The sequence below is a fragment of the Littorina saxatilis genome, linkage group LG14 (genome assembly GCF_037325665.1).
Source record: "Littorina saxatilis isolate snail1 linkage group LG14, US_GU_Lsax_2.0, whole genome shotgun sequence".
Taxonomy (NCBI): Eukaryota; Metazoa; Mollusca; class Gastropoda; order Littorinimorpha; family Littorinidae; genus Littorina; species Littorina saxatilis.
In genome coordinates, this window is record NC_090258.1 from 14,262,341 (window position 1) to 14,288,089 (window position 25,749).

At 40.4% G+C, this 25,749-nt stretch overlaps 2 protein-coding genes across 4 annotated transcripts; one reads left to right on the plus strand and one right to left on the minus strand.

Moving 5' to 3' along the window:
* Positions 1-472: 472 nt before the first annotated feature.
* On the minus strand, positions 473-17,377 carry LOC138947167 (uncharacterized protein DDB_G0284459-like). Of its 2 annotated transcripts, none has more exons than XM_070318602.1 (6): positions 17,022-17,377; positions 15,709-15,794; positions 14,871-15,035; positions 13,582-14,403; positions 4,807-4,965; positions 473-4,292 (listed from the first exon to the last, which is right to left on the minus strand). In XM_070318602.1, exons 1-6 carry the CDS (start codon positions 17,117-17,119, stop codon positions 3,661-3,663), a joined length of 1,962 nt encoding a protein of 653 aa, XP_070174703.1. In that variant the 5' UTR covers positions 17,120-17,377; the 3' UTR covers positions 473-3,660. The 2 variants fall into 2 exon arrangements, with proteins under 2 accessions (XP_070174703.1, XP_070174704.1); XM_070318603.1 differs by having other exon boundaries at positions 16,303-17,377.
* Positions 7,867-13,532, plus strand: LOC138947166 (uncharacterized). 2 transcript variants are annotated; one of them, XM_070318600.1, is made up of 3 exons: positions 7,867-8,160; positions 8,794-10,653; positions 10,906-13,532. In XM_070318600.1, exons 2-3 carry the CDS (start codon positions 9,231-9,233, stop codon positions 12,630-12,632), a joined length of 3,150 nt encoding a protein of 1,049 aa, XP_070174701.1. In that variant the 5' UTR covers positions 7,867-8,160; positions 8,794-9,230; the 3' UTR covers positions 12,633-13,532. The 2 variants fall into 2 exon arrangements, with proteins under 2 accessions (XP_070174701.1, XP_070174702.1); XM_070318601.1 differs by lacking the exon at positions 7,867-8,160 and having other exon boundaries at positions 8,286-10,653.
* Positions 17,378-25,749: the final 8,372 nt, after the last annotated feature.

A 25,749-nucleotide genomic window follows, 5' to 3' on the forward strand; every position in this document is an offset into this window, starting at 1 on the left:
TGTGTCAAATATAATCATCTTTGGAGTAAAAATACTGCGTTTTCTGTAAAATTTCAAAAAATCATGTAGTATAATAATAATAATTAATAATAATATAACCATGGTCACACAAGTTTTTAATTTAAATTTTATTAATCTTAAATTAGCGAGGCTCTAAACTAAATTTTATTAATTTTAACTATAGAAATGTCTGATGAAATGTGATCAGAAATGATATGGTAAACTGGTACATGTATTGAATTCTTGATTTTGGAAGGAAGAATGAGTTGTGGATGAATGTGCTGTGTGTCTGTAGTGTAGTGTTGTGTATGAGTGTACTGTGTGCCTATAGTGTAGTACTGTCTATTAGTGTACATGTACTGTGTGCCTGTAGTGGAGTGTTGTGTATGGTGTAGGGGAGGGTGGGGCAGGTAGGGTCAAAAAAATCCTTTTTCACTCTCATTCAAAGATTAACCAGTGAAAACATTTCAAACAACTTTTTAAGAAAACTTTAATCCTTTTGCAATACAATAATTCAACATTCGAAAATAAATCGTTCTAATCATGAGAGATAAACGATAAATAAAAAGGTCACCAAAAATACCCAACCTGCCCCACCACGGGGCAGGTTGGGTACCCCTGTGGGGAAGGTTGGGTCAACTTGAGAAAAACAGCTATTATCCTGCCAAAATAAAGGTAAATTAATAAATTGACTAGCTGAACGATACCACAATTAACCTGTGTACATAATTGAGATATGAAAACAACCAACCAAACAAAGAAGAACAAGAAAATTGCCAATAGTAACAACTTACCAAAAACAAACACGAAGCAAAAAATAATATTAAAAAACATCAATGGAAAATAACATAACTTCGCATGTCTGTGCGTGTTGTTATTAAAAACATAACTGAAATAAGAGGTCAGGGTTGAATACAAATGGTGCCGTTGCTGTTGCAATAAACAAAACCTGTCATTCTGTAACACAAACAATATTTATAACTCATACACATGAAATACACGCACCCATCAACACACAATCGCGCGCGTACATACAAACAAATTCACCTATGATTCATATTTCATGCAATAACAAATTTATCCTACATACGTGAGAGAGACACTCGTGAGATAATAATCGTTCAAATCACACGTGTGTATATCATGTAAATGAGGTCATGTCAAGCAAGTCTGGCAGGGACCTGTTTTTCCACTGCTTACAGGGCTGAATATTGGCGGTCGCCCGATCGCCCCCGGCGGGTTCAAATCGCGTCGGGCGGGTTCGAAATTCTGCTGAAATCGCCCGCCGTGCGGGTTCAAATTTCGCTGAAGCACAAAGTCGTCTGTCACTTCTCTACTGCCCACTCATCCCCCCCCCCCCCCCCCCCCCCACTTTGAGAAGGACTCAGGACTACCACCAATCAAGGCCAGACACAGTGGCTAGACAGCTACCCCTCTCCGCCTCACTTGACCGTGTCACCACCCCTCCAGTGCCACGAGCCGCTGGCGATTGCATCAGCAGTCAAAATAGCTACTACCCCCCCTCCCTCCCCCCTCTTTGCGCTATTCACTTCAACCCCTCTCTTATCTTATTCTGCGCTGACCAATCCTTCAGAGACTTTCCTCTCATATAAAAACTCGGTCATTGACCCCGGGTAAGAAGGTCAGTGTCTGGACAGGCAGCTGCGTTCAGATTGCAAGTACCGATCATTGACCCAGGTCTCAAGGCCAACCAGCTTTTACAATGCCTCGACTGCAGGACATTTTCAGTTAAATACACGTAAGTAAAATATGTAGGATAAACAGAATACTACATGGCTTTCGCTCGCAGTTCAATATTAAATTAAAAAAACTCGTGTAAATCTGGTACGACACAGCAAGCCATGTAGTATTCTCTATATGTAAAGAAGGGGCAGGTTGGGTAATGACGGGGCAGGTCGAGTCACTGACCCAACCTGCCCATACCCTACCTGCCCCGCACAGGGTGCACAAAGAAATCGGTCTGTTACGTTTCGATTCAATTTAAATACGAATTTAAACAGCACAATTCACTTCTAAAATGAATCAGGTGTGTATACTAAAGATATCATCCATGAGCACCCTGTTAATTCACGTATAGAACAAAAAGTATGAGAGTCAAAAAAGTCACTTACTGTCAAATTTCATGGTGAAACCACCGGATCCATACTTGCACATCACTACCATTCAAACAAATTGGCGATAGGGACGCACTGGGACATTCAAAAACATAGATCGGAAACGAAACGGGAATATCTTTTCAACATGTGTCACAAAACTATGCACGAATATAATGTTCCAAAGCATATGCCCGTAACGCTTACTTCCAATTGGTTGACTAAAATAGGAAGGTTGCGATTTTGAGTCGGGTATGGGGTTTAAGGGTGTGGAGTTGAAACATTCAATATTTTTCTCGTAGTACACACACAAGAAATGTGCATGGAAAAAGATGAAGAGAGCTGTTCGAAAACCATTTTGTCCGTGAAAAACTAAAAACATATATACCAGGACGGTGTCAAGATCAAGAAAAAACAATTTTTGCGAGCACCTGACCGATATTGCGTAAAAACAACCAACCCTGGATCTGAAATTAACGATGTCTAAAGGCATTCAAAATTTAGGTTACAACTTCTTTGAAGAAGAAGAACCAGGGCTGGGCATCGGTAGCTAGGCATGGGACAAGCATCAGTGAACGGGTCTCTCTCTCTAAAAGGGAACAACAGTGGTTAAGGAGCGAAAAACAGGGGAAAGCTATAGCGAAAAGCAGGTAAACAAAGAGGTCATAAACGTTTTTATACAAAGTAGGAAAACAAAATGAATGAACATGACACAATTTTGACATGGTCCTGTCAAAATCGCTGACGCGGCTGTCGGAAAAAAGTTGACAGTAGCACATGTAGATTTCACAAAATTCACAGCCACGAGCAGCAGAGCGGAGCTACCTGTCCGCCATGTTTTCTCCTTTGCCGCTTCAAAGTCTGTAAGCAAAATCCTGGCAGCTTCACCACTCCTGCGACGATTGAACATGATGATGTTCGACAGTGAAACCTTAGCAAGAGCATGCCATGCTGCAACTGTTGGCTCTGACCTCAGGGTGTTCAAGCACCGTTCCCTTTCCTCCGCCATATATTTTGTCACTTTCTTCATGTCTTCCGTCAGTGGCAGAACATGTGGCTTGTTGTTTTGCTTTGAGGCCAATGTTGAGAGGGCAGCAGATGAGATGTGTTCTTTCCAGTCAGAATCGCATAGATCCACGAAGTCCGCAGACACTTGCTGCAGTTCACTGTTTCCCTCTATGAGTGCTTGACTTCTCAGAATTGTCGCACACTTCTTGAGAGAATGCCCAATCTTAAGGGCCAGTGATGGATTTTCATAAACATGTGTGAGTGAATCATACCCACAGAGTTTTTTGACAGCAGAAATCACCACAAGGAACTTGTCGGGACGAATACAAGATTGAAGTGCTGTGATTGTAGAGTCCTCTTCTCTGGCTACCAACAAGAACCGGGCAAGCTCTCTGATTTTTTGCCGCATGAATTGTCGTCTGTGCTGCAAGTGGCCATGTTTCTGATACAGTTTTTCGCCGAACTTCACAATGAGGTGATCTCTTTTAGCAACAAAAGTGAAGCCATCAGAATGCATGCCATCAAAAATGTTTTCCTTCTAGCCTCCGCTGCACTCCATGTTGGATGGAAGCAAAGATTCAGCTCTGGATATGACGTTTCTTCCGTTTTTTGAAGTTTTCCGGAATTTGCAGCGTTGTTGGTGCCGCCACAGTTCGTTTCTTACAAAGAAGCCCAGGCAAAATTCACAGGGGATGTAGCACAGAGGGTTCACTTTTTCTGAGGGTGATCGCCAGGGTATTAGTTTACCCTTGTTTTTTTTAAGAACGCGACAGTTGTAATAATAGTTACCAAGGTTCCGCACTCTTTCCAGCAGAAAACGCCTTTCTGCTGAGTTCTTGGGGTTAGACAAAATTTCCACTATTTCAGGTTCCTTCTTATGTTTCGAAAACTGGTGTTTAGCGAGGTTGGTGCTTGGGGAGTTACAGAACTTGCACCAGTTCTCTTTATCGTACACTCTTTTGCCATTTGTATTTGCGGCAATATGGATTCTTATGCCGCTTGGTCGAGTATTGGTCGACGATGAAGGTTTAGATGCTGGCTGGGATGAAGATTTACTCCCGCTTGGTCGAGTGATGCTTCTGGACGATGAAGAAGAGGGTGGCTGTGATGAGGTGTAGAGACCTGCAGCTTTTAGAGATTCAGATGGAATACCTGGTGACCACCTTGCACCTGTTCACACACACACACAAGAACGCATACTTTTATTTTTTTATTCACAACTTACTGAATTTTTTTTAGCTAGAGTCAGAAATATTATTACATATTGCTTATAGCCCAGCAGACAGACAAACTAAAAACAGAGTTCGGAATTGGTGAAACCAAAATGGTCCCACCGCTCGATCACATCTCCGACAATGGCCGATGTCAAAGGTCAGTTTGCCGTGGACCAATAGAATGTACATGGCATAGGCATGTGCAGTCAATCAGTGTAACATTACACATGATTACCCCCACCCCCACACCGTTCATGTTAACTTTATTACTTGCTCAAATTGCTGTCAACATACCTCAGTCTTTAATTACAATGGAATACAACAAAAAATTCCATAACAAAACAAAAACACTTATCAAAGAAAACTTACCTCTTTTTTAGAAACTACATGATTGTTATCCACATGTAATCCTTATTCAACCTTTTTAACGTAATACGAATGCTAATAAAAAAAGGATGAGACTAACTAACCATCAGATTTACGTAGAAAGGGAAAGATGATGGACTCATCGGATTCACTGGTGGTCCCTGGCACTCCACATGGTGCTGTGGCGTCATTGTTGCTCGAGTCAGTGTCATCTTCTGAGCCGGGAAGATAGTCATCGTCCGAGTCGCTGTAAGAAGACCACTCTGGAAACAAACAGATTTAATTAGGCCAAAGAAAAAAACAAGAGCAAAGCTCATACGACTCACATGCATGACCTTGACCTCAATATGACCTTGACTTTCAAGTGACCTTGAAGGTCAAGGTCAAACAACAACATGGCAAATTACACTAAGAACACATTTTTTTGCAACTTTTGCAAATTTTTCCTACCTAAATACACATGACCTTCACCCAAGGTCAAGGTCACCCAAGACAAGACTGTTAATTTTAACAACCAGAAGCACAACAGTGTTTAGTATGAGTTTCTACCAAGAGACAAGGTCAATTTTAGTGGTTCACAGACCTGTTTTGGTCACAATTCAGAGCGGTCAAAGTGACCTTGACCTTGAAGATACGTAACCAAAAGTGTATCAGTATGAAAGAATAACATGTGCCTCACCCAATTAGGAAAGTTTGGAAGAGTTAACTTCCATAGTTAAGGGTCAAGGTCACTTTAAAATATGCATACAATCCAAATTTGAAGGACCCCTGTGACCTTGATCTTGCAGCAAGATCAACCAAACTTATATCAAAAGATAGGGCTTACTTTGATCTATAAACCACGTATAGGTGAGGTAGCCATTATCAATAGCTTGGGAGAAAATTGGGAAAATGTGAAAAATAGCTGTTTTTGAGACAACATTTATGGCCCCTGTGACCTTGACCTTGATGCAAGGTCAAGTTACCATGTATGTTTTTTGAGGCCTTGTCACCATGCACCATCATGCCACATTTGGTGCTGATAGGCCTAATAGTGTCTGAGAAAATTCCAACGTTTAAGTTTTCGGACGGACGGACGGACGGCCGGCCGCCCGGACGACTAGGGTGAGTACATAGACTCACTTTGCTTCGCATGTGAGTCAAAAATACATGTTAAGGTTGTTAAGATACTCTGATCAGAATTCAGGACAACTTGATAAAAACTTGGTATGAATGTAGGTTACACATAGGGATCAATGGAAATGGAAAAGGTGGGGATAGTGTGCACCCCTTCTTCATAAATTTTAGATACCCCATAGACCCAGTGAATGGATACACACACTACCTGCTAACGTAAGGTAGATGAACGCACACACACACAGTTTAATATTTTTCACACAATCATATGAAAGTGTGCACCACTTCATTTTTGCTTCTTTGCCCAGTAGTGTTCTCTTTCAGATATGGCTGACAATGAAGGAAACATAAATTGAAGTTGAAAAAGACGCACAGATTTGTCAGAGCTAACACAATGACTACCTCACAATGTGTGTGTACCACCACAACCTTGGCTTTGGATTAAATACACACATTACCCCACAATGATGTTAAGATGCATGGACACACACACATATGATTAAAAAGCGCTGGTCATCTAAAAACTTTAAAAAAAATGCATATCAGACACTGATCAGAATTCAGGACAATTTGATAAAACTTGGTATGAATGTAGGTTACACATAGGGATCAATGGAAATTGAAAAGGTGGGGATAGTGTGCACCCCTTCTTCATAAATTTTAGATACCCCATAGACCCAGTGAATAGATACACACACTACCTGCTAACGTAAGGTAGATGAACGCACACACACACAGTTTAATATTTTTCACACAATCATATGAAAGTGTGCACCGCTTCATTTTTGCTTCTTTGCCCAGTAGTGTTCTCTTTCAGATATGGTTGACAATGAAGGAAACATAAATTGAAGTTGAAAAAGGCGCACAGATTTGTCAGAGCTAACACAATGACTACCTCACAATGTGTGTGTACCACCACAACCTTGGCTTTGGATTAAATATACACATTACCCCACAATGATGTTAAGATGCATGGACACACACACATATGATTAAAAAGCGCTGGTCATCTAAAAAACTTTAAAAAAAATGCACATCAGACACTGATCAGAATTCAGGACAATTTGATAAAACTTGGTATGAATGTAGGTTACACATAGGGATCAATGGAAATGGAAAAGGTGGGGATAGTGTGCACCCCTTCTTCATAAATTTTAGATACCCCATAGACCCAGTGAATAGATACACACACTACCTGCTAACGTAAGGTAGATGAACGCACACACACACAGTTTAATATTTTTCACACAATCATATGAAAGTGTGCACCGCTTCATTTTTGCTTCTTTGCCCAGTAGTGTTCTCTTTCAGATATGGTTGACAATGAAGGAAACATAAATTGAAGTTGAAAAAGACGCACAGATTTGTCAGAGCTAACACAATGACTACCTCTCAATGTGTGTGTACCACCACAACCTTGGCTTTGGATTAAATACACACATTACCCCACAATGATGTTAAGATGCATGGACACACACACATATGATTAAAAAGCGCTGGTCATCTAAAAACTTTAAAAAAATGCACATCAGACACTTACAAAACACTTTTCAGTCAGGTAAGACCAAAGGACATTACACTCAATGAACTAATGTGTTTCTGAGAGTTCAATGACCCATCAATTCAAAGCAAATAATTATACTAGGTACCGGCAGTGCTATCAGCAGCAGTGCGGGAAAGGCAAAACTTGAGTGAAATATGGCACTTTTCAACTTACTCTGCTTCAGCAATTACTAACCAAATTTTAAAAAAAATGGTATCAAAATAAAGATCATTTTTTCAATCTTTTATTAATGTGTCTTGTTTTGTCAAATATGAGTGTGTGAGAGAGAAATTTAATTCCAAACTTGACCACGGTCGGCAAATCCCTCGGTGGCTGACGCTCCTTTTCTCGCGTTGCTTTGAACCACGATCTACAGCTGTTGGGGAAATTCTTTTCTGCTTGACCCCACAACCTTCAAATTAGCATATAATTACCATATTTTGGTTCATCTCTTCCTGTAGATTGTTTTCGTATAAGTTTTATTCCCAAAGAATGGATGGAAAATTTTGAACTTTTAGTTCAAAACTATTGCTTGTTTTTAAACCTTTGTATCTCACAAACCGTACAAAATACACTGCAAGTCTTATAGTGCGCTGGAAAGCTTGTTTTCTGCTGAAAACAGTGATATACGAAACTAAGAGGTCAGGTCAATGGGAGCCAATCGCAAGCCGGGAAAGCCGACCTTCACATTCAAACCACACACATGTTCGCATGTCAACAATGGCGAATCGAGGTTCAAATGCTGCGATTGAGAACAGTACAGATTACCCTTGGCTCAACGCATTCAGGCCTTTCATCGGTAAATATTGTTTTGTTTTGTTGTATTAAAGTTATCTAAAGAAGCTTAGGCCTATATTTTGTTTCTCTTGTCTGTATCTTCGTGTAGATTGTAAATCAAAGTGGTGAAGTGGACCGGTCTGAAATTGTACTGTGTTTCGCTCATACGCTACTGGTGTCGAAGCTTTTTATTTTTCTTGCTGTCTTTCCTGTTGACTTTATGTACTTTGGTTGATACTTTGAACTTATTTGATAGTATTTTTGTCATTATTGTAACAGGATGGCACATTTAAGCGTAGATATTGACTGTTGTGTACGAAAGTGTTAGACCGGAAGTAAGGCGTCGAAGGTTTCAAAGAATAACTCAGTCAGGTTTCGTTTTCTACTATTTGGCTTTTTTCGTGTTGTAGCCTGAAAGAAATAATTCTTTACGTGAAAAGTGCACCTTGTTTACACGCAATTGCTTCTCAGATATAGTTTTAGAAGTGCAAAAGTCCACATTTAAGTGCTCTCTCTCTCTCTCTTTTAAAAAAAAATTTTTAGAGCAAAAGTGAAGTAACTATTATCATAGAGTTCAAAACAAAACACAGATGAGACAAACCATTTGATTTAAAGATGTCAATTTACTCATGAGTTTTGTTTTTATTTTATTCAGAAGATGACAACTTTGATCGACTAAGCAGATGGATGTCAAGCGCAGGACGAGGAAGAAAAGTTGCCCTCCCCAAGCATCAAGTCCTTACAAATCGTCTCCTCATCCAACTTGATCAGTTGCGGCTTCAGCTTGGGAAATCATGGGAGGATATGGAGACTCTGTTTTCTTCCATCTGTGACAACAGTCTTCTTCTTCATACAACCCTGAAGGAAGAGGTCAGGCGTGCAAACAAACAAGCTGCTGAAGTCCACTCTAGTGAAGGTGATATTGTTGCATTTGTGTATGCTGATGTGGGCGAGGAAATTAATACCAGAAACATTGGGCCCTTCTTGCAGAAGTTGTGACTTACAAGACGCCATCTTCTGTCTCCTGACTCTCTGTGTGACCTGCCCAGCCCTACAGAACTAGTGACAAATGGGACACTAATTGACTTACTCATGTTCCAGAAAGACGAGAGGCATACTTTGTGCAGGCAGTGGTTTACACATGTTGGACTTAACATTTCAGACTTGTCTGACAAGCAGCTTAGAGCAAGACTCGACAAAGTACGCAAACCATATGACACTTTCTCTAAAAGTCTGCACAGAGGCAACAACGAGGCGAAGCTGAAAGACTATTTATTTCAACAGCAGTCTCATTTTCCCCTGGTATCTGCGATGCCTACTGTCCCGTCTGTTGTGCCTTGTGCAATAGAGAATGCACCTGCAACACCCCCAGCTGACCATCCAACCGGAGATGAATTGACTCATCTAAAGATTGCATCAAGTGGCAGGCAGTTAGCTGCACTACGCAGGAGCAATGAAGAGCTCAGTGGGAGTCTGTTGGAAGCAAAGAACCGAGAGATGATTTACAAGGACCTTCTCAAAGAGAAAACTCAAAGCGTAACCATCTTGCAGGCAGACTTGACAAAACTTCAAGGCAAAGCTGAACGTAGTGCATCTCACATAAAATGTGTGGAAACCCAGTTGTGCAGTGCCAAGGAGTACATCGGCAAAATTCGGCAAACAAACTTTTACAAGAGACTGAAAAGGCAGGAAACCAACTTAAAAAAGAGAGAAGAAAATCTGAAAGATCATGAGGATGGTGGGTGCATTCAAACAATTGAGCGTCTGAAGCACAAACTCAAGTTGTGTCAGACTGCTAATTCAAGTCTGAGAGCCAAATTGAACAGTGTGAAGGAGAAGCGACAACAAGACTTGGACAGACATAATCAGCTGACTGCTGATCTTCTTGAAGAAGCTGTAGTACATACTGTGAAGACAACAGAGGAGGGCCCCAGGAAGAAATTCACGCATGATGTCATCAAAACTACCATTGGACTCATTTCTTGTGGGGTTTCTGCAAAGAACAGTGGCCATGTCATCCAAACAGTTGCGCGCAATCTGTTCCACACCGATATCGACGACAAAGATGTACCATCTGAACGCACATCTCTGCGGTTTGCGGATCAAGGGCACTACCTGGCTAAATACCATGTTGCCGAGACTGTGCTTGACTCTGACAATTTTGATATTCATTTTGACGGAACAACACGGGACCACCGGAAATATGTGGGTCAACAAGTGACCACAAGTGCAGGGTCCCTCAGCTGTGGATTCACAGAGGTAGCTACAGAAGACGCCAAGACTCTTGTGGATGTTACCGTCAGTCTCCTCCAAGAAGTGGCGCAAGTCTACGACAAAGACGACACAGAACGCTGCTTCAAAGCAGCTCTGCAGAAGTGTTCAGGACTGATGTCTGACAGAGCCGCTCCAAACAAGCTCATGAAGAAAGACTTCAACGACCTCAGAAAGGCAACCCTGGGGACAGAGGAGGATCTCCAGTTCCTGTACTGCAACGCCCATTACTTGCTTGGACTTGGTGAGTAAACACATTTCACAGCTTTGTACATGTGTTTCACTGTATCAGTGTCTGTGTCTATTATAAAGGTTAACCTCTATGCAGAGTGTGCTGTAAATGTAATGTGTAAATGATACATTTTTAAGTCTGTATTTTAAACTGTGTGTTTGTTCTGTATTACTATCTAGTATCACTTTGTATCTCTACAATGTCAGCAAATGTGTGTGAATCACTGAATGCTGTATCTTATATTCTTAATTCTGACTGTTTCAGGCACAAGTGCAGAGAAGTCACTGAAAGAACTACAGACCGAGTGGGGGCAGCAGCGTATTGGCCGAGACAACGCAGCTCAGTTTGGACATTGGCAGGCAAAGGAGGCAGCAGCTGTTCGCTATGTGCGGATGGCCTGCGAGGTTCTAGGACCCAGGGGCGATGATCAATGTGGCTGCAGAGATGCATGGCTTGCATACTGTGAGATGACCAACAAGACGTCTACTGTGCCAAGCTTCAAATCTAACCGGTTTAACAGCATCTTTTATGGTGCAACAAAGCTGCTGGCACACCGTGACGACATCATAGAGTTCCTGTCAGATTACATGCCGAGCAGGAACCAGAAGCTGGAAAGTGTGTTGAAGGATGCCCAGAGTGAAGAGGTGAACGTTTTTGTTGCCACGCTTGCCATGGTCTACGAGAGGATCACAGGACCTTACTGGACTCTACTGTGTGCTGGGGAGACGAGCTATGCAGAGTTTTTCTTGCCTGTTGTGGAGCTGCACGCACAGCTGAGAGAGTGGAGAGATGACAGTGCCTCCATTTTCAGCCCCCATGTGCCATCACTCTTCAGTATCCAAGTACCAGACGCATCGTCACTTGCAGCACTCCTAGATCTGGATGAGGCGACACAACAGAAAGTGCAGCGTGCCTTCAGCCACTTCTGTGTCAACTTTGTTGCTGTCACTGAGCGACAGTTGGACGACTTCCTGCCTGGTGGCCGATACCATGCTGTTCAGGATCCACAAGTGTTGGAGCGGCTGCGGCATTCACACATCACCAACCTCTTGGGAGAAGCCTGCTTTGGGGATCTCGATATTTCCATTTACACGCACCGCAACTCCTCAGTCCACCACCACAGCACTCTGACCATGTTGAAACGGAACAAAACAATGAAGGCTTGGTTCAACCAGAAGTCCAATGAGGAACAAAGGCAACTTCTTCTGAATGCATCCAGTAGTGGTCCTGAAATGCGAAAGCGTCACCGAGAGAATGACAGAGAGGTGAAAGCCAGCAAAAGACAGAAGCTACAGCTTCAGCAGCAGCGGACAGAGGCAGATCGACAGAAGAAGGCAAGGGAGAAGGCAGATATTGCTCAAGAGATCCGTCAAGATGGGGGAGCCTGCAGCAGTGCTGGTGATGTCGACAGGCTGCTAGAACGAAAAGCTCTGCAAAGAGAAAAACTGGCTGCTCTGAAGACCCAGATTCGCTTTTTCCGGCATGTCCTGGGATTCAAGTCTGAGCTTCTGAAGCTCACACAGGACCTTCCAGGCCTGGAACAGTCTCTGAAGGAGTTCCTTGCGTCCCAGGACCCATTCCCAGAACACAGGGACAGGGTGGACAACAACCTTGATGAGGAAGACGAGCCATCAGAGTCCGACTCCTCTGCTTCAGAGCATGAGAACGACCAGCGAGTAGATAGCGACGGGTTTTCATTTGCCCAGACAGGTCAGACAGTGGCAGTGTTCTACGATGAAACATTTCATGTGGGCACTGTTACAAACATTCTAAGCGCAGATGAGGCAAAAGTAAACTTTTTAAAGAAGAGCTCTCTGGACAACAACAGATTTTCTTGGCCAGCCAAAGAAGACAGTGACACCGTCAGCAGTGTGTTTGTGTTTGCATGGGACTTTTTGTTAGAACCGATCTCCACAAATGCACGGATGTGGCATGTCCCAAACAGCACTCTCCAGGAACAATATAACTTGTATGTGGAGAAGTACTGTTGATAAGTAAAACCAGGCAGATCACAATCAGTGAGTAAGTGGATTTCTGTCATTTGTGATTCAGTTTCGTTACAGAAGGTCTTTACTTTTTTCTGATATTTTTAAGAATTAACTTTCAAAAGTGGTGTGTTCAATTTCCACAAAAGAGATGTATCCAAGAGTATGTTGCATTTTGTGACTGCTGTCAAAATTTGATGCATATTTGTCCAGTAGTTCAAAAGTTACAGGCAGTTAAAGTTTGCATATTTCAGGGTTCCTCCGATCTTCATTTCCGCCTGTCAAAATGGTGAAATTCCTGATTTTGGCTCCCTCATTGTGACTGAATGAAGACAACCACATGTCTGTAATTGAAGATTTCTTAAGTATATACTATTGAGAGTAGAAATCAGAAGAATTAATGTGTTTTGATGTCTTTTTGTTTGTTAAAAAAATTCCTAAACGTGCCCAATTATCAATTTTCTGCCATTTGCCACGCCCCCAAATAGCCTTTTTTTCAATATTGACAGCTTCAGTACAAGTGTATCTCTACATCCTATCCTATTTCATTGATATTTTTGTGTTCTGCAGGCACATGTTAGCAAGATAAACTTGTTTAAGATGGGCATTTACTTAGTACTCAAATGGTGTGTGACCTCAAAAATGGAGAAAATGTGAATACGCACCGCTTAACGCTAACTGTAAACTTTAAAAATCAGATATCTCAGGAAGTATTTGAGATAGAACCTTACTTTTTGTTTTGTTATTCTTGTTTTATACAGAAGAATAAGAACATCTCAAAACATTAGGAGATTTTTCAGACTCATTTTTTGACTGCCGGTACCTAATTATACATGGGTGAAACCTGGCAGCTGTTGTTGTATATATAGCTCTTTCAGAATATAAAAATGCCTGGGATCCTGAAAAGTTTCACACCTGATTATACAAAATAATATAGAAAAGATGAAGGCCTCACCTCTAGCAGGTTCAGCTGGTTGACGAAATCCTCGCCTTCCGTCGCTGGTCTTTGGCCTGGCACCCTGCCCTGGACTGCGTGAAGACTGAGGTGGGCATCCCTGGCGCCCAGGGAAGTCCCTTCTGTCGTTGCCACGGTGACCACCCCGGCCCCCACTGTCCTCTCGGTTCCTGTCGCAGTCACCGCCTGACCTCCAGCCGGTCTTGACAAAGCGGACCTCGTCCTCTCTCTCCTGGTTTCTCTCTCGCTGTCTGCCCTCTCGCTCTCGGTACCTTTTTTTTCCCTTATCTCTGTCTCTTCCTCCGTCTCTATCCCTTCCTGCGTCTATGTCTCTGTCTCTGTTCCTCCCCCTTCCTTCGTCTCTGCCCCGACCTCTGTCTCTTCCGCTGTCACTGTCCCCCTCCGAATCTCTATCTTTCCTCTCTTTGTCTGGGTCGTCCTCTCTGCTCCTGCTCTCTCTCGGGCTGCGGTCACGGTCTCTCTTCTCTCGCTCAAACTGATCTTGGTCACGGTCTCGTTCTTGGCCGGAAGACCTCTCCCTGTCTGTGCGAACGGGATCTCTGTCTCTGTTGTCGTCCCTGCTGCATCTGTCTCGCCCACTGTCTTTGTCTCGTTCCTTCTCTCTGCTCCTGTCTCTCTCCTTGTCCCTCTCCTTCTCTTCTTTCAGCTTATCCTCTCTGGGTGATCGTGACCTTCTTGCCCTCTCCTTGGACCTTGACCTGCATGACCTTTCGCTGCGGTCGCTGTCTCCAGGGGAGCAGCTCTGAGAGCGCCTCATCCTGCTGGACTCCGAGTCCCTGGACTTCTCATCCCTATCTCGGCCTGCAAATAAGAAAGAAAATACAATGAACATAGCACAATTGAGTTTTTCAAATTCACTTTGTCCCTTTCTGAGAATTTGCTTTACCCCTCTATCTGTTGATCCAGACATGGGATGATACAACGACACGTCTTATTCTACGATCGATAGACAAGGGGTTAACCTTCGCAATACCCGCTAAAAAACTTACGCGCAGTACCTCGTGGGTGCAAAACAACCCATGGTTTTTACATAGGCACTAACTTAATAGGCACTAAGGCCGTAGGACATTATGTACTAAATGAACTAATGTGTTTCTGAGAGTTCAAATACCCATCAATTCAAAGCAAATAATTATACATGGGTGAAACCTGGCAGCTGTTGTTGTATATATATATATATAGCTCTTTCAGAATTTAATAATGCCTGGGAACCTGAAAAGTTTCACACCTGATTATACAAAAGAATACAGAAAAGATGAAGGCCTCACCTCCAGCAGATTCGGCTGACTGATGAAATCCTTGCCTCGTACCCTGCCCTAGACTGCGTGAAAGCTCAGGTGGGCGTCCCGGACGCGCATTGAAGCCAATGGTGTTGGTCCTATTGTCCGTTTTGTTCACCTCTTCCACTTGTACAATGCCGTCACTAGGAGTTTCTGCCACCACACAGAAAAAATGTTATGTGAAAACTTTTTTTTTTCAGGCAATTTTCACTGAATTTCAGGCAGCTATTCGTTGAAGGTTTACATTTTGTATTGTTTGTATGTTCGTCTTATTTGGGGCGAATACGGAAACCCTGTTATTGATATTTAATCTCTCACCTGTAGTCAAACGCTCCTTATTCATATATGTATATGAGGCCATCCACGATACTGGGCATGGCTTCCATGTAATTTACACAATGTGTAATCACAGGTGTGATTTTGGAGAAAACACTTATTGGCTGTTAATAATGCCATTCTTTTATTATGCCCTTCTCATATATTGTAGCTTTATATGTGATCCAGTTCAAAGTTGTTTGCTATAAAATTGTTTTGGTGACAGAGAATCAACTTGGAAACCATGTAACCAACATCATGATCAGCACTTGCGTCAACAAAAACCCATTTTTCAGCCAAACTGTTTCAAGCATCTAAATTCCACTATCATATCATGTCCCAGCTGCCATAAACCCCAAACATCTGTGTACCAAATCAGTTTCCCAGTATCATGGACGGCCACATAATTATACAAACTTCCACATAAAGAAGAAATGCTCACAGTCACAGCGCTGTGAATGTAAAGTCTGAAATGTTTTTGTTCTTCTGAAATGTGTTTTGCGAAGCTTACCTGCTGTAGCTTTGAGCTGATTCAAAGCCAGCTTCAGAAGCATGCTGCCTCTGCTATTGGGGGGAAACTTCTGCGACATTTCAAACCTGAAAAAAACAAACCAGTACTGAGTACATGTACAACAGAAACAAACCAATTGAGCAACTAGTTCCTGAAGGGCTTCTGAAAGGGCCATTTCACTGGTAGACGTTTGCGAGGAGAAGGAAGAAGGAAAAGATAGAGAAGAAGAAGGAAAAGACGAAGACTGAACAGGGGGAGAAGAAGATAAAATGGAAGAAAGAGAAGAAGATGGAAGAAAAGGAAGAAGACAAGAAAAGAACAACTTTACAGGACGGGAACCCAGTTTCCGTGCAAACGCTATTTTCGGGTTGCAGTCTATTCTGCCAAGGATTTTGACGTCATTGGTGACGAAGTTTAACGCAGGAGTGGTCAGACGAGATCTGTGCCAAAAATCACGGACGATGCCGATCAACTGATAACGATTTTGTTTTCTTGAATCTCTCCGAGCGAAAATGGAGCATTTTTCCTAAGGCACTATTTTGAGAATCTTTGACAGCCTCACTTGCGATCCAGACGCACGTTTGAAAATCTTACATGTTGTCGTCTGCTACTGCATGATCTAAATGATTGGGAAAGTGCCTCATTTTGATTGAAAATCAGCTCAGTTTGTTAAGAAAAATCGTAACACCAGTAATACGTCTTATATCCGTGGACGGGCAACCCCGTGCGATAAAGTGACCAAATGAACGAAACCATTTGCGGATTCACCATTTGGGAATACGCGTTGCCTTTGCGACCGATACCTAAAACTTTTCAAACAAGAGCTATTGAACGGAAGAGTAAAGACGTGTTCGACTCTTCATGACATCAAGCAGGTCAAAAATCGGTAAATTAAATCGATTTTCTAATAAAAGTTTCAGTTGCACGGAAACAGGGGACGGTTTGAAGAAGTGGCCATTGTCACATGCTTCGTTCTTTCCCGTACATTTCTGCTTCTTGATCATGCCGAGTCTAAATTTTGGTCTCGTCCGTTTCTGTTTTGATTGAACTTAACAAGCCGCATATATTTTGAAAGGAAGCTTTTCAAGCTTCAATGAAAGGTGACGAAAACCCTTATTAGCACGGAAACCGGGTCTCCGAGTATAGATCTACAACAAACTTTTACAAAGTCGAGACAACAGAAGTCTTCTGAGAAGAATTTCAGCTGACGCCAAATATATGACCACTAACTGTCTACAGTGCCGACATGGTGAAACCATTCTGAAATTCTGAAAACTGTCTGGTGTACAAATAAAGGTTTGGCACAAACTTACCTCAATGAGTCTGCCGCAGTGAACAAAATACAAATGGCGTCACGCACATGCCTGAACTTGTCCACTTGCGCATGCGCCGAAGGACGTGATGTCACCATGACGTCACCTCATTATCTTCTCCAATAAAAACTGTGTGTGCAGCTGAAATCACCCACTGTGTGTGTGTGTAGGCACGGGTTCCCGGGCGTTACTATGGGGTATTGCAGATAATCATATAAAACGCATCACAATGATATTTGTAAGCGGTCTAAGGGGTTTGCCTTGTGGGGAATAGGAAAAAATACCCCATAAATTTTTGATACCCCTTAGGCCCGGTGAAAAGGTGTACACACTACCTCATAACGTAAGGTAGACAAACCCACGCTTGCACACACACACACACACACACACACACACACACACACACACACACACACAGCTTTTAAGCTACCAATTCTCCCACAATGAGAATCTATGTTTGTAATTCTTAACCAGACGGGTTCAATGAGTCCTACATTTCGACACTATGAGTTATTTCTATAGTAATATGCTGACAGTTAGCAAAAAAACAGACATGTCGAGAAAAAAGATATCAAGCATGAGCCTTTTAGGCGAATGCTGATATCGTTTGTGAGATATTTTTTTAATTTTTTTTTAAATTTTTTTCTGTCTTTCTTCGCTTTATCTTGTTGAACAGAGAGCGACAGATTGAGAACCGACTCCAGACAGATAGAAAATGACGTAAAGATACATTTAACGTAAAGTGAGTGACGCAATTTCACTTGATTTTTCCGAACTTAGATAATTTAGATTTCAAGTGAGCGGGTCGGCATTGCACACTCAGTCTCAGAGGATGGGCGGTGCCTTGCTGTTCCGTAAAGCACCCACTGACAAAACTTGCTTTTCGGTATTTCTTAGATGAAGAGAGAATTATCTGACAGCATTTGAAGTGTCATTCTTTAGAATAAATCAAGCTGATATTGTTGATTTAATTTTTACTTTTATCTTGTTAATTTTTAGCGTGATAAACAAAAAGGGTCCCTGCCTGAACGTTATAACATTTAGAGGGTCACCTAGAATCCGTCCTGATTGGTCAAAAAGCCATATGGGGCACTGAATTGGTAATAGCAATTGATATAATTCACTGCCTGCTTGGTATTTTTCTGATGTTACACTTTTGTTGCTGAAGTAATCGATTACATTTACATGTTTCTTATAAGGCCAAAAAAAAAAATTGTCTGTTTAGGGTAACATGACCAAAAAAAGTAGGGTCGGTAGGTAGGTAGGTTTTTTTTTTTTTTTTTTTTTTTTTTTTTTTTTTTTTTTTTGTAAATGCTATGTTGGCTGAACATTCACTTCTTATATTTGATGAATACATGTTTCAAAACTAACGTATAAATAAAACAGAGAGAAAGGGAGAGAAAGAAACGCCAAATGTCTCTTTTTAGCATTTTTACCTCTTTTTTTTTCTTCTTTTTTTTTTAAATCAAAAAAAAATTTTTGGGTCGGCGCCAAATCGATAGGGTCGGTCGGGTTACCCTAAACAGACAAATTTTTTTTTTTGGCCTAATGTCTGAATAAATTTATTTTTCTTCTGTTACAGATTACCTTCACATAGTCATCGCAGACCCCGACAGTGTTAGAATCAAGGCTGAATGACGTAAACGTGAGTTTGACGTAATATCCTGTGGCACGTGTGATGACGTAGACACAGTCTAGGTTTTCAGGATAGACATTCGGTGATTCAGGGGACATAATCGTACCGCTGGAGCTTGTGAAGGTTCTTCTGCACTCTGATAGACACAACACAATGATGACGATCAAAATCAACATCCTACCATGATCATCATCGAATTTAATTTTCAAAATAACTCCTATATTTTGTAGCTGAACTTATCTTTTGCCTTCTGTGTTTTGTAAAAAATACAGGTAGTATCTGCAGTATAATAATATAAGTATAAGAGTTCTCCATGTGGTAATATATTACTATTGGTAGTAGTAGTAGTAGCTGTAGTGGTTATCGTAGTACTTGTAGTAATAGTAGTAACGATTTGCTATTGGACTTTACTGAAGATTAGTTTTGTCCTTGAGTTATATGCCTTGAATCACTCAGGGACCTTCGACTCAATAACTATTTCGAAGTCAATTTAAGATTGAATATTGACTGCCAGGAAAATGTGTTGCACTGTGTCAGTGCATTTGGGCTTATGAACAAAGGTAGAACTTTGTCAGCAGGTTGTCTTTGATAGACTTGTGTCTCGCTGTTTTAAGGCATGTCTGTAAGATTATGAGGGGAGCTTTGACAGCCAGAGTTTATTTCCTTGGTATTGGTGTGTTTTGTTAATGTATGACGTTTTTCTATTCTCACTGAAAATAAATTATATTAAAATGTTGCTTTGTTGGGCTGATGTACATATTGCAGTATTTCGACACTCATGGAAAAATATCTTTTGTATGTTAATTTCTAAGAGGCAATTTATCATGCTCGTATGTAGCATTGTTTGTATTAAATGTCCTTTTAAAATATTACCATTTACACTAAAAATTTGACAAAACTGGTTAGAGCATGGTTCGATTTGCAAGAAACATACGCTGCATTGCTATTTACATACAGTGGAACGCCCCTTTTAATACCTCCTTAAGGCTGAAATAATCTTAGAGAGAAAGGAGTCCTAAAATAGTGGTAAATTTACAGAGAATTAGAGAAAACCAAATCTTAACAAGTCGCGTAAGGCGAAAATACACCATTTAGTCAAGCTGTCGAACTCACAGAAAGAAACTGAACGTAATGCAATTTTTCAGCAAGACCGTATACTCGTAGCATCGTCAGTCCACCGCTCGTGGCAAAGGCAGTGAAATTGACAAGAAGAGCAAGGTAGTAGTTGCGCTGAGAAGGACAGCACGCTTTTTTGTACCTCTCTTCGTTTTAACTTTCTGAGCGTGTTTTTAATCCAAACATATCATATCTATATGTTTTTGGAATCAGGAACTGACAAGGAATAAGATGAAAATGTTTTTAAGTTGATTTCAAAAATTTAATTTTGATAATAATTTTTATATTTTTAATTTTCAGAGCTTGTTTTTAATCCAAATATAACATATTTATATGTTTTTGGAATCAGAAAATGATGAAGAATAAGATGAACGTAAATTTGGATCGTTTTATAATTTTTAATTTTTTTTTTACAATTTTCAGATTGTTAATGACCAAAGTCATTAATTAATTTTTAAGCCACCAAGCTGAAATGCAATACCGAAGTCCGGCCTTTGTCGAAGATTGCTTGGCCAAAATTTCAATCAATTTGATTGAAAAATGAGGGTGTGACAGTGCCGCCTCAACTTTTACAAAAAACCGGATATGACGTCATCAAAGGTATTTATCGAAAAAAAGAAAAAAAAGTCCGGGGATATCATTCCCAGGAACTCTCATGTAAAATTTCATAAAGATCGGTCCAGTAGTTTGGTCTGAATCGCTCTACACACACACACACGCACAGACACACACACATACACCACGACCCTCGTCTCGATTACCCCTCTATGTTAAAACATTTAGTCAAAACTTGACTAAATGTAACAAGTCGCGTAAGGCGAAAATACAACATTTAGTCAAGTAGCTGTCGAACTCACAGAATGAAACTGAACGCAATGCAACGCAGCAAGACCGTATACTCGTAGCATCGTCAGTCCACCGCTCATGGCAAAGGCAGTGAAATTGACAAGAAGAGCGGGGTAGTAGTTGCGCTGAGAAGGATAGTACGCTTTTTTGTACCTCTCTTCGTTTTAACTTTCTGAGCGTGTTTTCAATCCAAACATATCATATCTATATGTTTTTGGAATCAGGAACCGACAAGGAATAAGATGAAAGTGTTTTTAAATTGATTTCGAAAATTTAATTTTGATAATAATTTTTATATATTTAATTTTCAGAGCTTGTTTTTAATCCAAATATAACATATTTATATGTTTTTGGAATCAGAAAATGATGGAGAATAAGATGAACGTAAATTTGGATCGTTTTATAAAAAAAAAAAATTATTACAATGTTCAGATTTTTAATGACCAAAGTCATTAATTAATTTTTAAGCCACCAAGCTGAAATGCAATACCGAAGTCCGGGCTTCGTCGGAGATTACTTGACCAAAATGTCAACCAATTTGGTTGAAAAATGAGAGCGTGACAGTGCCGCCTCAACTTTCACGAAAAGCCGGATATGACGTCATCAAAGACATTTATCAAAAAAATGAAAAAAACGTCTGAGGATATCATATCCAGGAACTCTCATGTCAAATTTCATAAAGATCGGTCCAGTAGTTTAGTCTGAATCGCTCTACACACACACAGACACACACACACACACACACACAGACAGACAGACACGCACACATTCACCACGACCCTCGTCTCGATTCCCCCCTCTTAGTCAAAACTTGACTAAATGTAAAAAGAAGCTTGTATGACCAGTATATCTGTTCTGCGCGAACTTAGAATCCGGTTTCATTCTAGAATGGACCGGGTCCAGGTTGGAATTCTAACCCTGCGCAAGTACAGGGGTGCCATTCTAGAATGAAACCCTTGTTGCTGGTCCATTCTAGAATCGGCCGTGCGCAAGGTTGGAATTTGGGTCCAAGTTGGAATAGTCATTTCAGTTAGACTATCACACAGCCAAAGCCACAAATGTGGATTTTCTGTTTGTTTTTGTTTTTTGTGTGTTTGGTTGGGGTTTTTTTCTCTGGTTTTTTATACTTTACTCAAAGACATCGTGAATTGGGATTGTGATGTCAGTTCTGAAAGTGATTACGATTTTGAGAGACACTCAGCACTGATCGCTACGAACGGAAATTTCCGGACTGACAGTGTTTTGCCGATCTCGCTTGTAACTTTTAATCTTATTCATATACATGAAGTTGGTCTTCTGAATTGTGAAGATATAATGTCAACTCTTTTTTAAAACCTGTGACAACAGGTCTATAACTCACTCTGTCCTTCTGTTGGTCTGTCTGTCGGTTAGTCGGTCTGACCGTCTGTCTGTCTGTCTGTCAAAAAAATTGTCAAAAAACCGGACATTTCCGAGAGGGAGACAGCGCTGACATTGCAAGCGGCCGCAACCGGCTCTCATCACAAAAACAACTGCCCTGCAAACAATACCGCCCTGGTAGTCCCCCTTGCTATGGTCTGCCTCTGTTTATTGCGTACTCAGGAGTGTCAACTTTCTTGACATGACATGACATCGCAAGATCGCCAAAGGATTTTTTTCAGGGGTAGACAAATCAGCCCCATTTTATCAAAGGGAAGGTGCAGGTGGAGATAATTCAAGGGAAGACAACTCTGTCTTACCTACAAACATTACGGCCCCCTTTATTCAAGGGTTTCATTCTAGAATGGCACCCCTGTACTTGCGCAGGGTTAGAATTCCAACCTGGACCCGGTCCATTCTAGAATGAAACCGGATTCTAAGTTCGCGCAGAACATATCCATAAATGGTTTACAGAAATTGGAACAAAAAATATGTTTTGGAATTATCGAATGTTTAAAGATATTTTTGCATGTGAAGACTATGTCACACACCTGCCATACCAGCAATGTGTTTCAATGATGAAGTTTAGAACATTAAACAACAATTTGCCTGTACAGAAAGAACGTTATCTTAACATCCCGAGGTCAGAAAGAACTTGCACCAAATGTGTATCACAAGACATAGGTGATGAATTCCATTATTTATTTGTCTGTGATTTTTTCAAAGAAGAAAGAGCTGAGTTGTTACCACCTTACTATTGGAAAAAACCTAATGCACTTAAATTTAAAAAGTTGTTTGCTACTAAGAAAAAGAAATTGCTAAAGAATATTTTGGACTTTATTAATAGAATTTGTAACAGTTTTTCATAATTTTTTATTTTTTTATTTTTTTTATTTACTATATTAGCATATATCATGATTGTATTGATTGTATTTATTGTTCAAAATGGGTTATGGACTAATAAAACTTGAACTTGAACTTGATGATCAGTTGTTTTTTGAGATGTTATTGATGGAAATAAGAGGTAGATGCATTTCATATTCCTCATATAAAAAAAAGGAAAATAACAGAACAGAAAAAGATCTTCTTTTTCAAGTATACACTTTGGAAAGTAATTTGACAGAGTATAATATACAACTATTAGAGCAAACACGACAGGAGTTAAGTCAAATAAGGCAGAAAAAAGTAGATGGTATGATAATTAGATCCCGTGCTAAGTTGATTGGTGAAGGGAAAAAAATACAAAATATTTTTGTAATTTGGAGAAAAGACAGTTTGCCCAGAAGTCCATGTGTTTTTTGCAGAAAGATGATGGTGAAGTTATTCATGATAATGCTTTGATTGTTAAAGAAGCACAGACCTTTTATGAGGAGTTATATGCTTCAAGAGAAGCCGAACTGGTAAATCAAGAGATTGATGAAAACCTGGCTCATCCTGTATTAACAGATGCTGAGAGTAAACAATTGGAAGGTAGACTTACTCAATGTGAGCTACTCAAAGCTGTGAAAAAAATTAAACAACGACAAAAGCCCAGGATCAGATGGGTACACTGCGGAATTCTTCAAGTTTTTCTATTCCGACTTAGGAAAGTTTATGTTACGGTCTATGAATTGTGGATTTGAGAAAGGAGAAATGTCGGTGACTCAGAGACAGGGCGTTATAGTATGTATTCCAAAGGAAGGAAAAAATAAAACACTTTTGAAAAATTGGAGACCAATTACTCTGTTAAATACGGTTTATAAGATTGCATCAACGTGCATTGCAGAACGGTTTAAACGTGTTTTGCCAAATTTGATTCATGATGACTAAAAAAGCTTCTTGAAAGGAAGATATATTGGTGAAAACGTCAGATTAATATATGATACCCTGTTCTACTCAAATAAACATAATATACCTGGCCTACTTTTGATGGTCGACTTTGAAAAGGCTTTCGACAGTGTTGCCTGGTCATTTATTGAAAAAATCTTTGAGCAAATTCAACTTTGGAAATGACATGAAACGATGGATTTTTACTTTTTATTGCAAAATTAAGTCCTGTGTTTCAGTTAATGGTCGGTATTCAGCATGGTTTAATGTAGGTCGAGGCACCCGGCAAGGGGATCCACTGTCACCTTATTTATTTTTGATTTGTGCCGAAATATTGTCTCTTATGGTACGCCAGAACAAAAAGATTTGTGGTATGAATATTCTTGGCGAAAATATTTTATTGTCACAATTCGCCGATGATACCAGTCTGTTTCTTGATGGTACAGAGCAATCATTTTGCGAAAGTATAAAAGTGTTACAACATTTTGCATCACTATCAGGTCTGAGAATGAATTATGATAAAACAATTGTAGTTTGGTTAGGACCTTTAAAGTTTTGCAAAAGAAGATTTTTGCCTGATATGAATTTTACCTGGAACCCGGATAATTTGAAAGCACTTGGTGTTATTTTTCAGTAAATGTATCCGAGGTTGTTTTTCTTAACTATAGAAATAAGTTAAAGGAAATTCAAAAACTTCTGAATTCATGGACCAGAAGGAACCTGACACCTTTTGGTAAAATAACAGTTCTAAAAACCTTGGCTATTTCCAAATTGACACATTTGTTTACGAATTTACCTGATCCAGACGAACAGTTTATGATGGAGTTAAATAATATTTTTTTCAAATTTCTTTGGGATGGAAAAAGAGATAAAATTAAAAGAACTACGGTCACCCAATCCTATGAAGATGGAGGATTAAAGATGGTTAACGTGAAATGTTTTCTGTCATCTCTAAAAATTGTTTGGTTAAAAAGAGTTGTTGGCCTTACGGGATTAATATCAAGATTATTGTTTAAAGCATGTCCATCTGTTATAACAATTAACATGAGAGGAGAGGAGTTTGCAAATGTTTTGATGCAGAGAATGGAAAACCCGTTTTGGACCGATGTTTTTAAACATTATAAGAAACTACATGGAAAATGTGACCCTACAACCTTTAACGATTTTGTATCAGAATGGTTACATTATAATGTTAATATTCGCAGAGATAAAAAGACAGTGTACATTCAAAACTGGATTGACAATGGAATTGCTCAGATTGGTCATATTTTGGGACAAAATGGATGTTATGGAGTGGTATAGCCCGGTTTTTAGACAATCATAAATGCCTCTACACAACTCTATAAATTTAGTATTTGTTTACAGACTTGAATGTAATCTGAAAAGTTGTCCGCTACCGTAGCTTACAAGGCACAAGCGCACACGCACTCACACACGCAAAAACCTGGTGTTAAATGGATCTTGACACTGCCAAGACTAATTATTATTAGTTTACAAAGCTTTTTACATCACAAAATCATTTCCGGCTTCGACCAGTACCCTAGGCCGACAACACCGCAAGAAACTCTACAGTCCAAGACGCAGACACCTTTTGGCTCAAACAAAGCAGCTTAACAGGTAAGACGAATAGGTATTCTACTGTACGTTACCCTACTGCCATCTTTCGGCTTTCAAGATGTTGGTATGGCTGTAAGTCCTTCAGACGACTGACAAGGATGCACCAGTCCTCACGACACCGCGACCATTGCTTGACGTAGTCCTTGATCCTTCCAGTTCGTCTCGGCGGCTAACTGTAGAACCCTGCCAGCTCTCCATGCCATGGTCATGTCCACAAGCCGCAGTTGACTGGTTCAGTTCAGCCTCCGGCGATGAAAACCCCCCAGTTGGAACACTGTAAAGTTTATAGTCCATAAATCAACTTGTCTT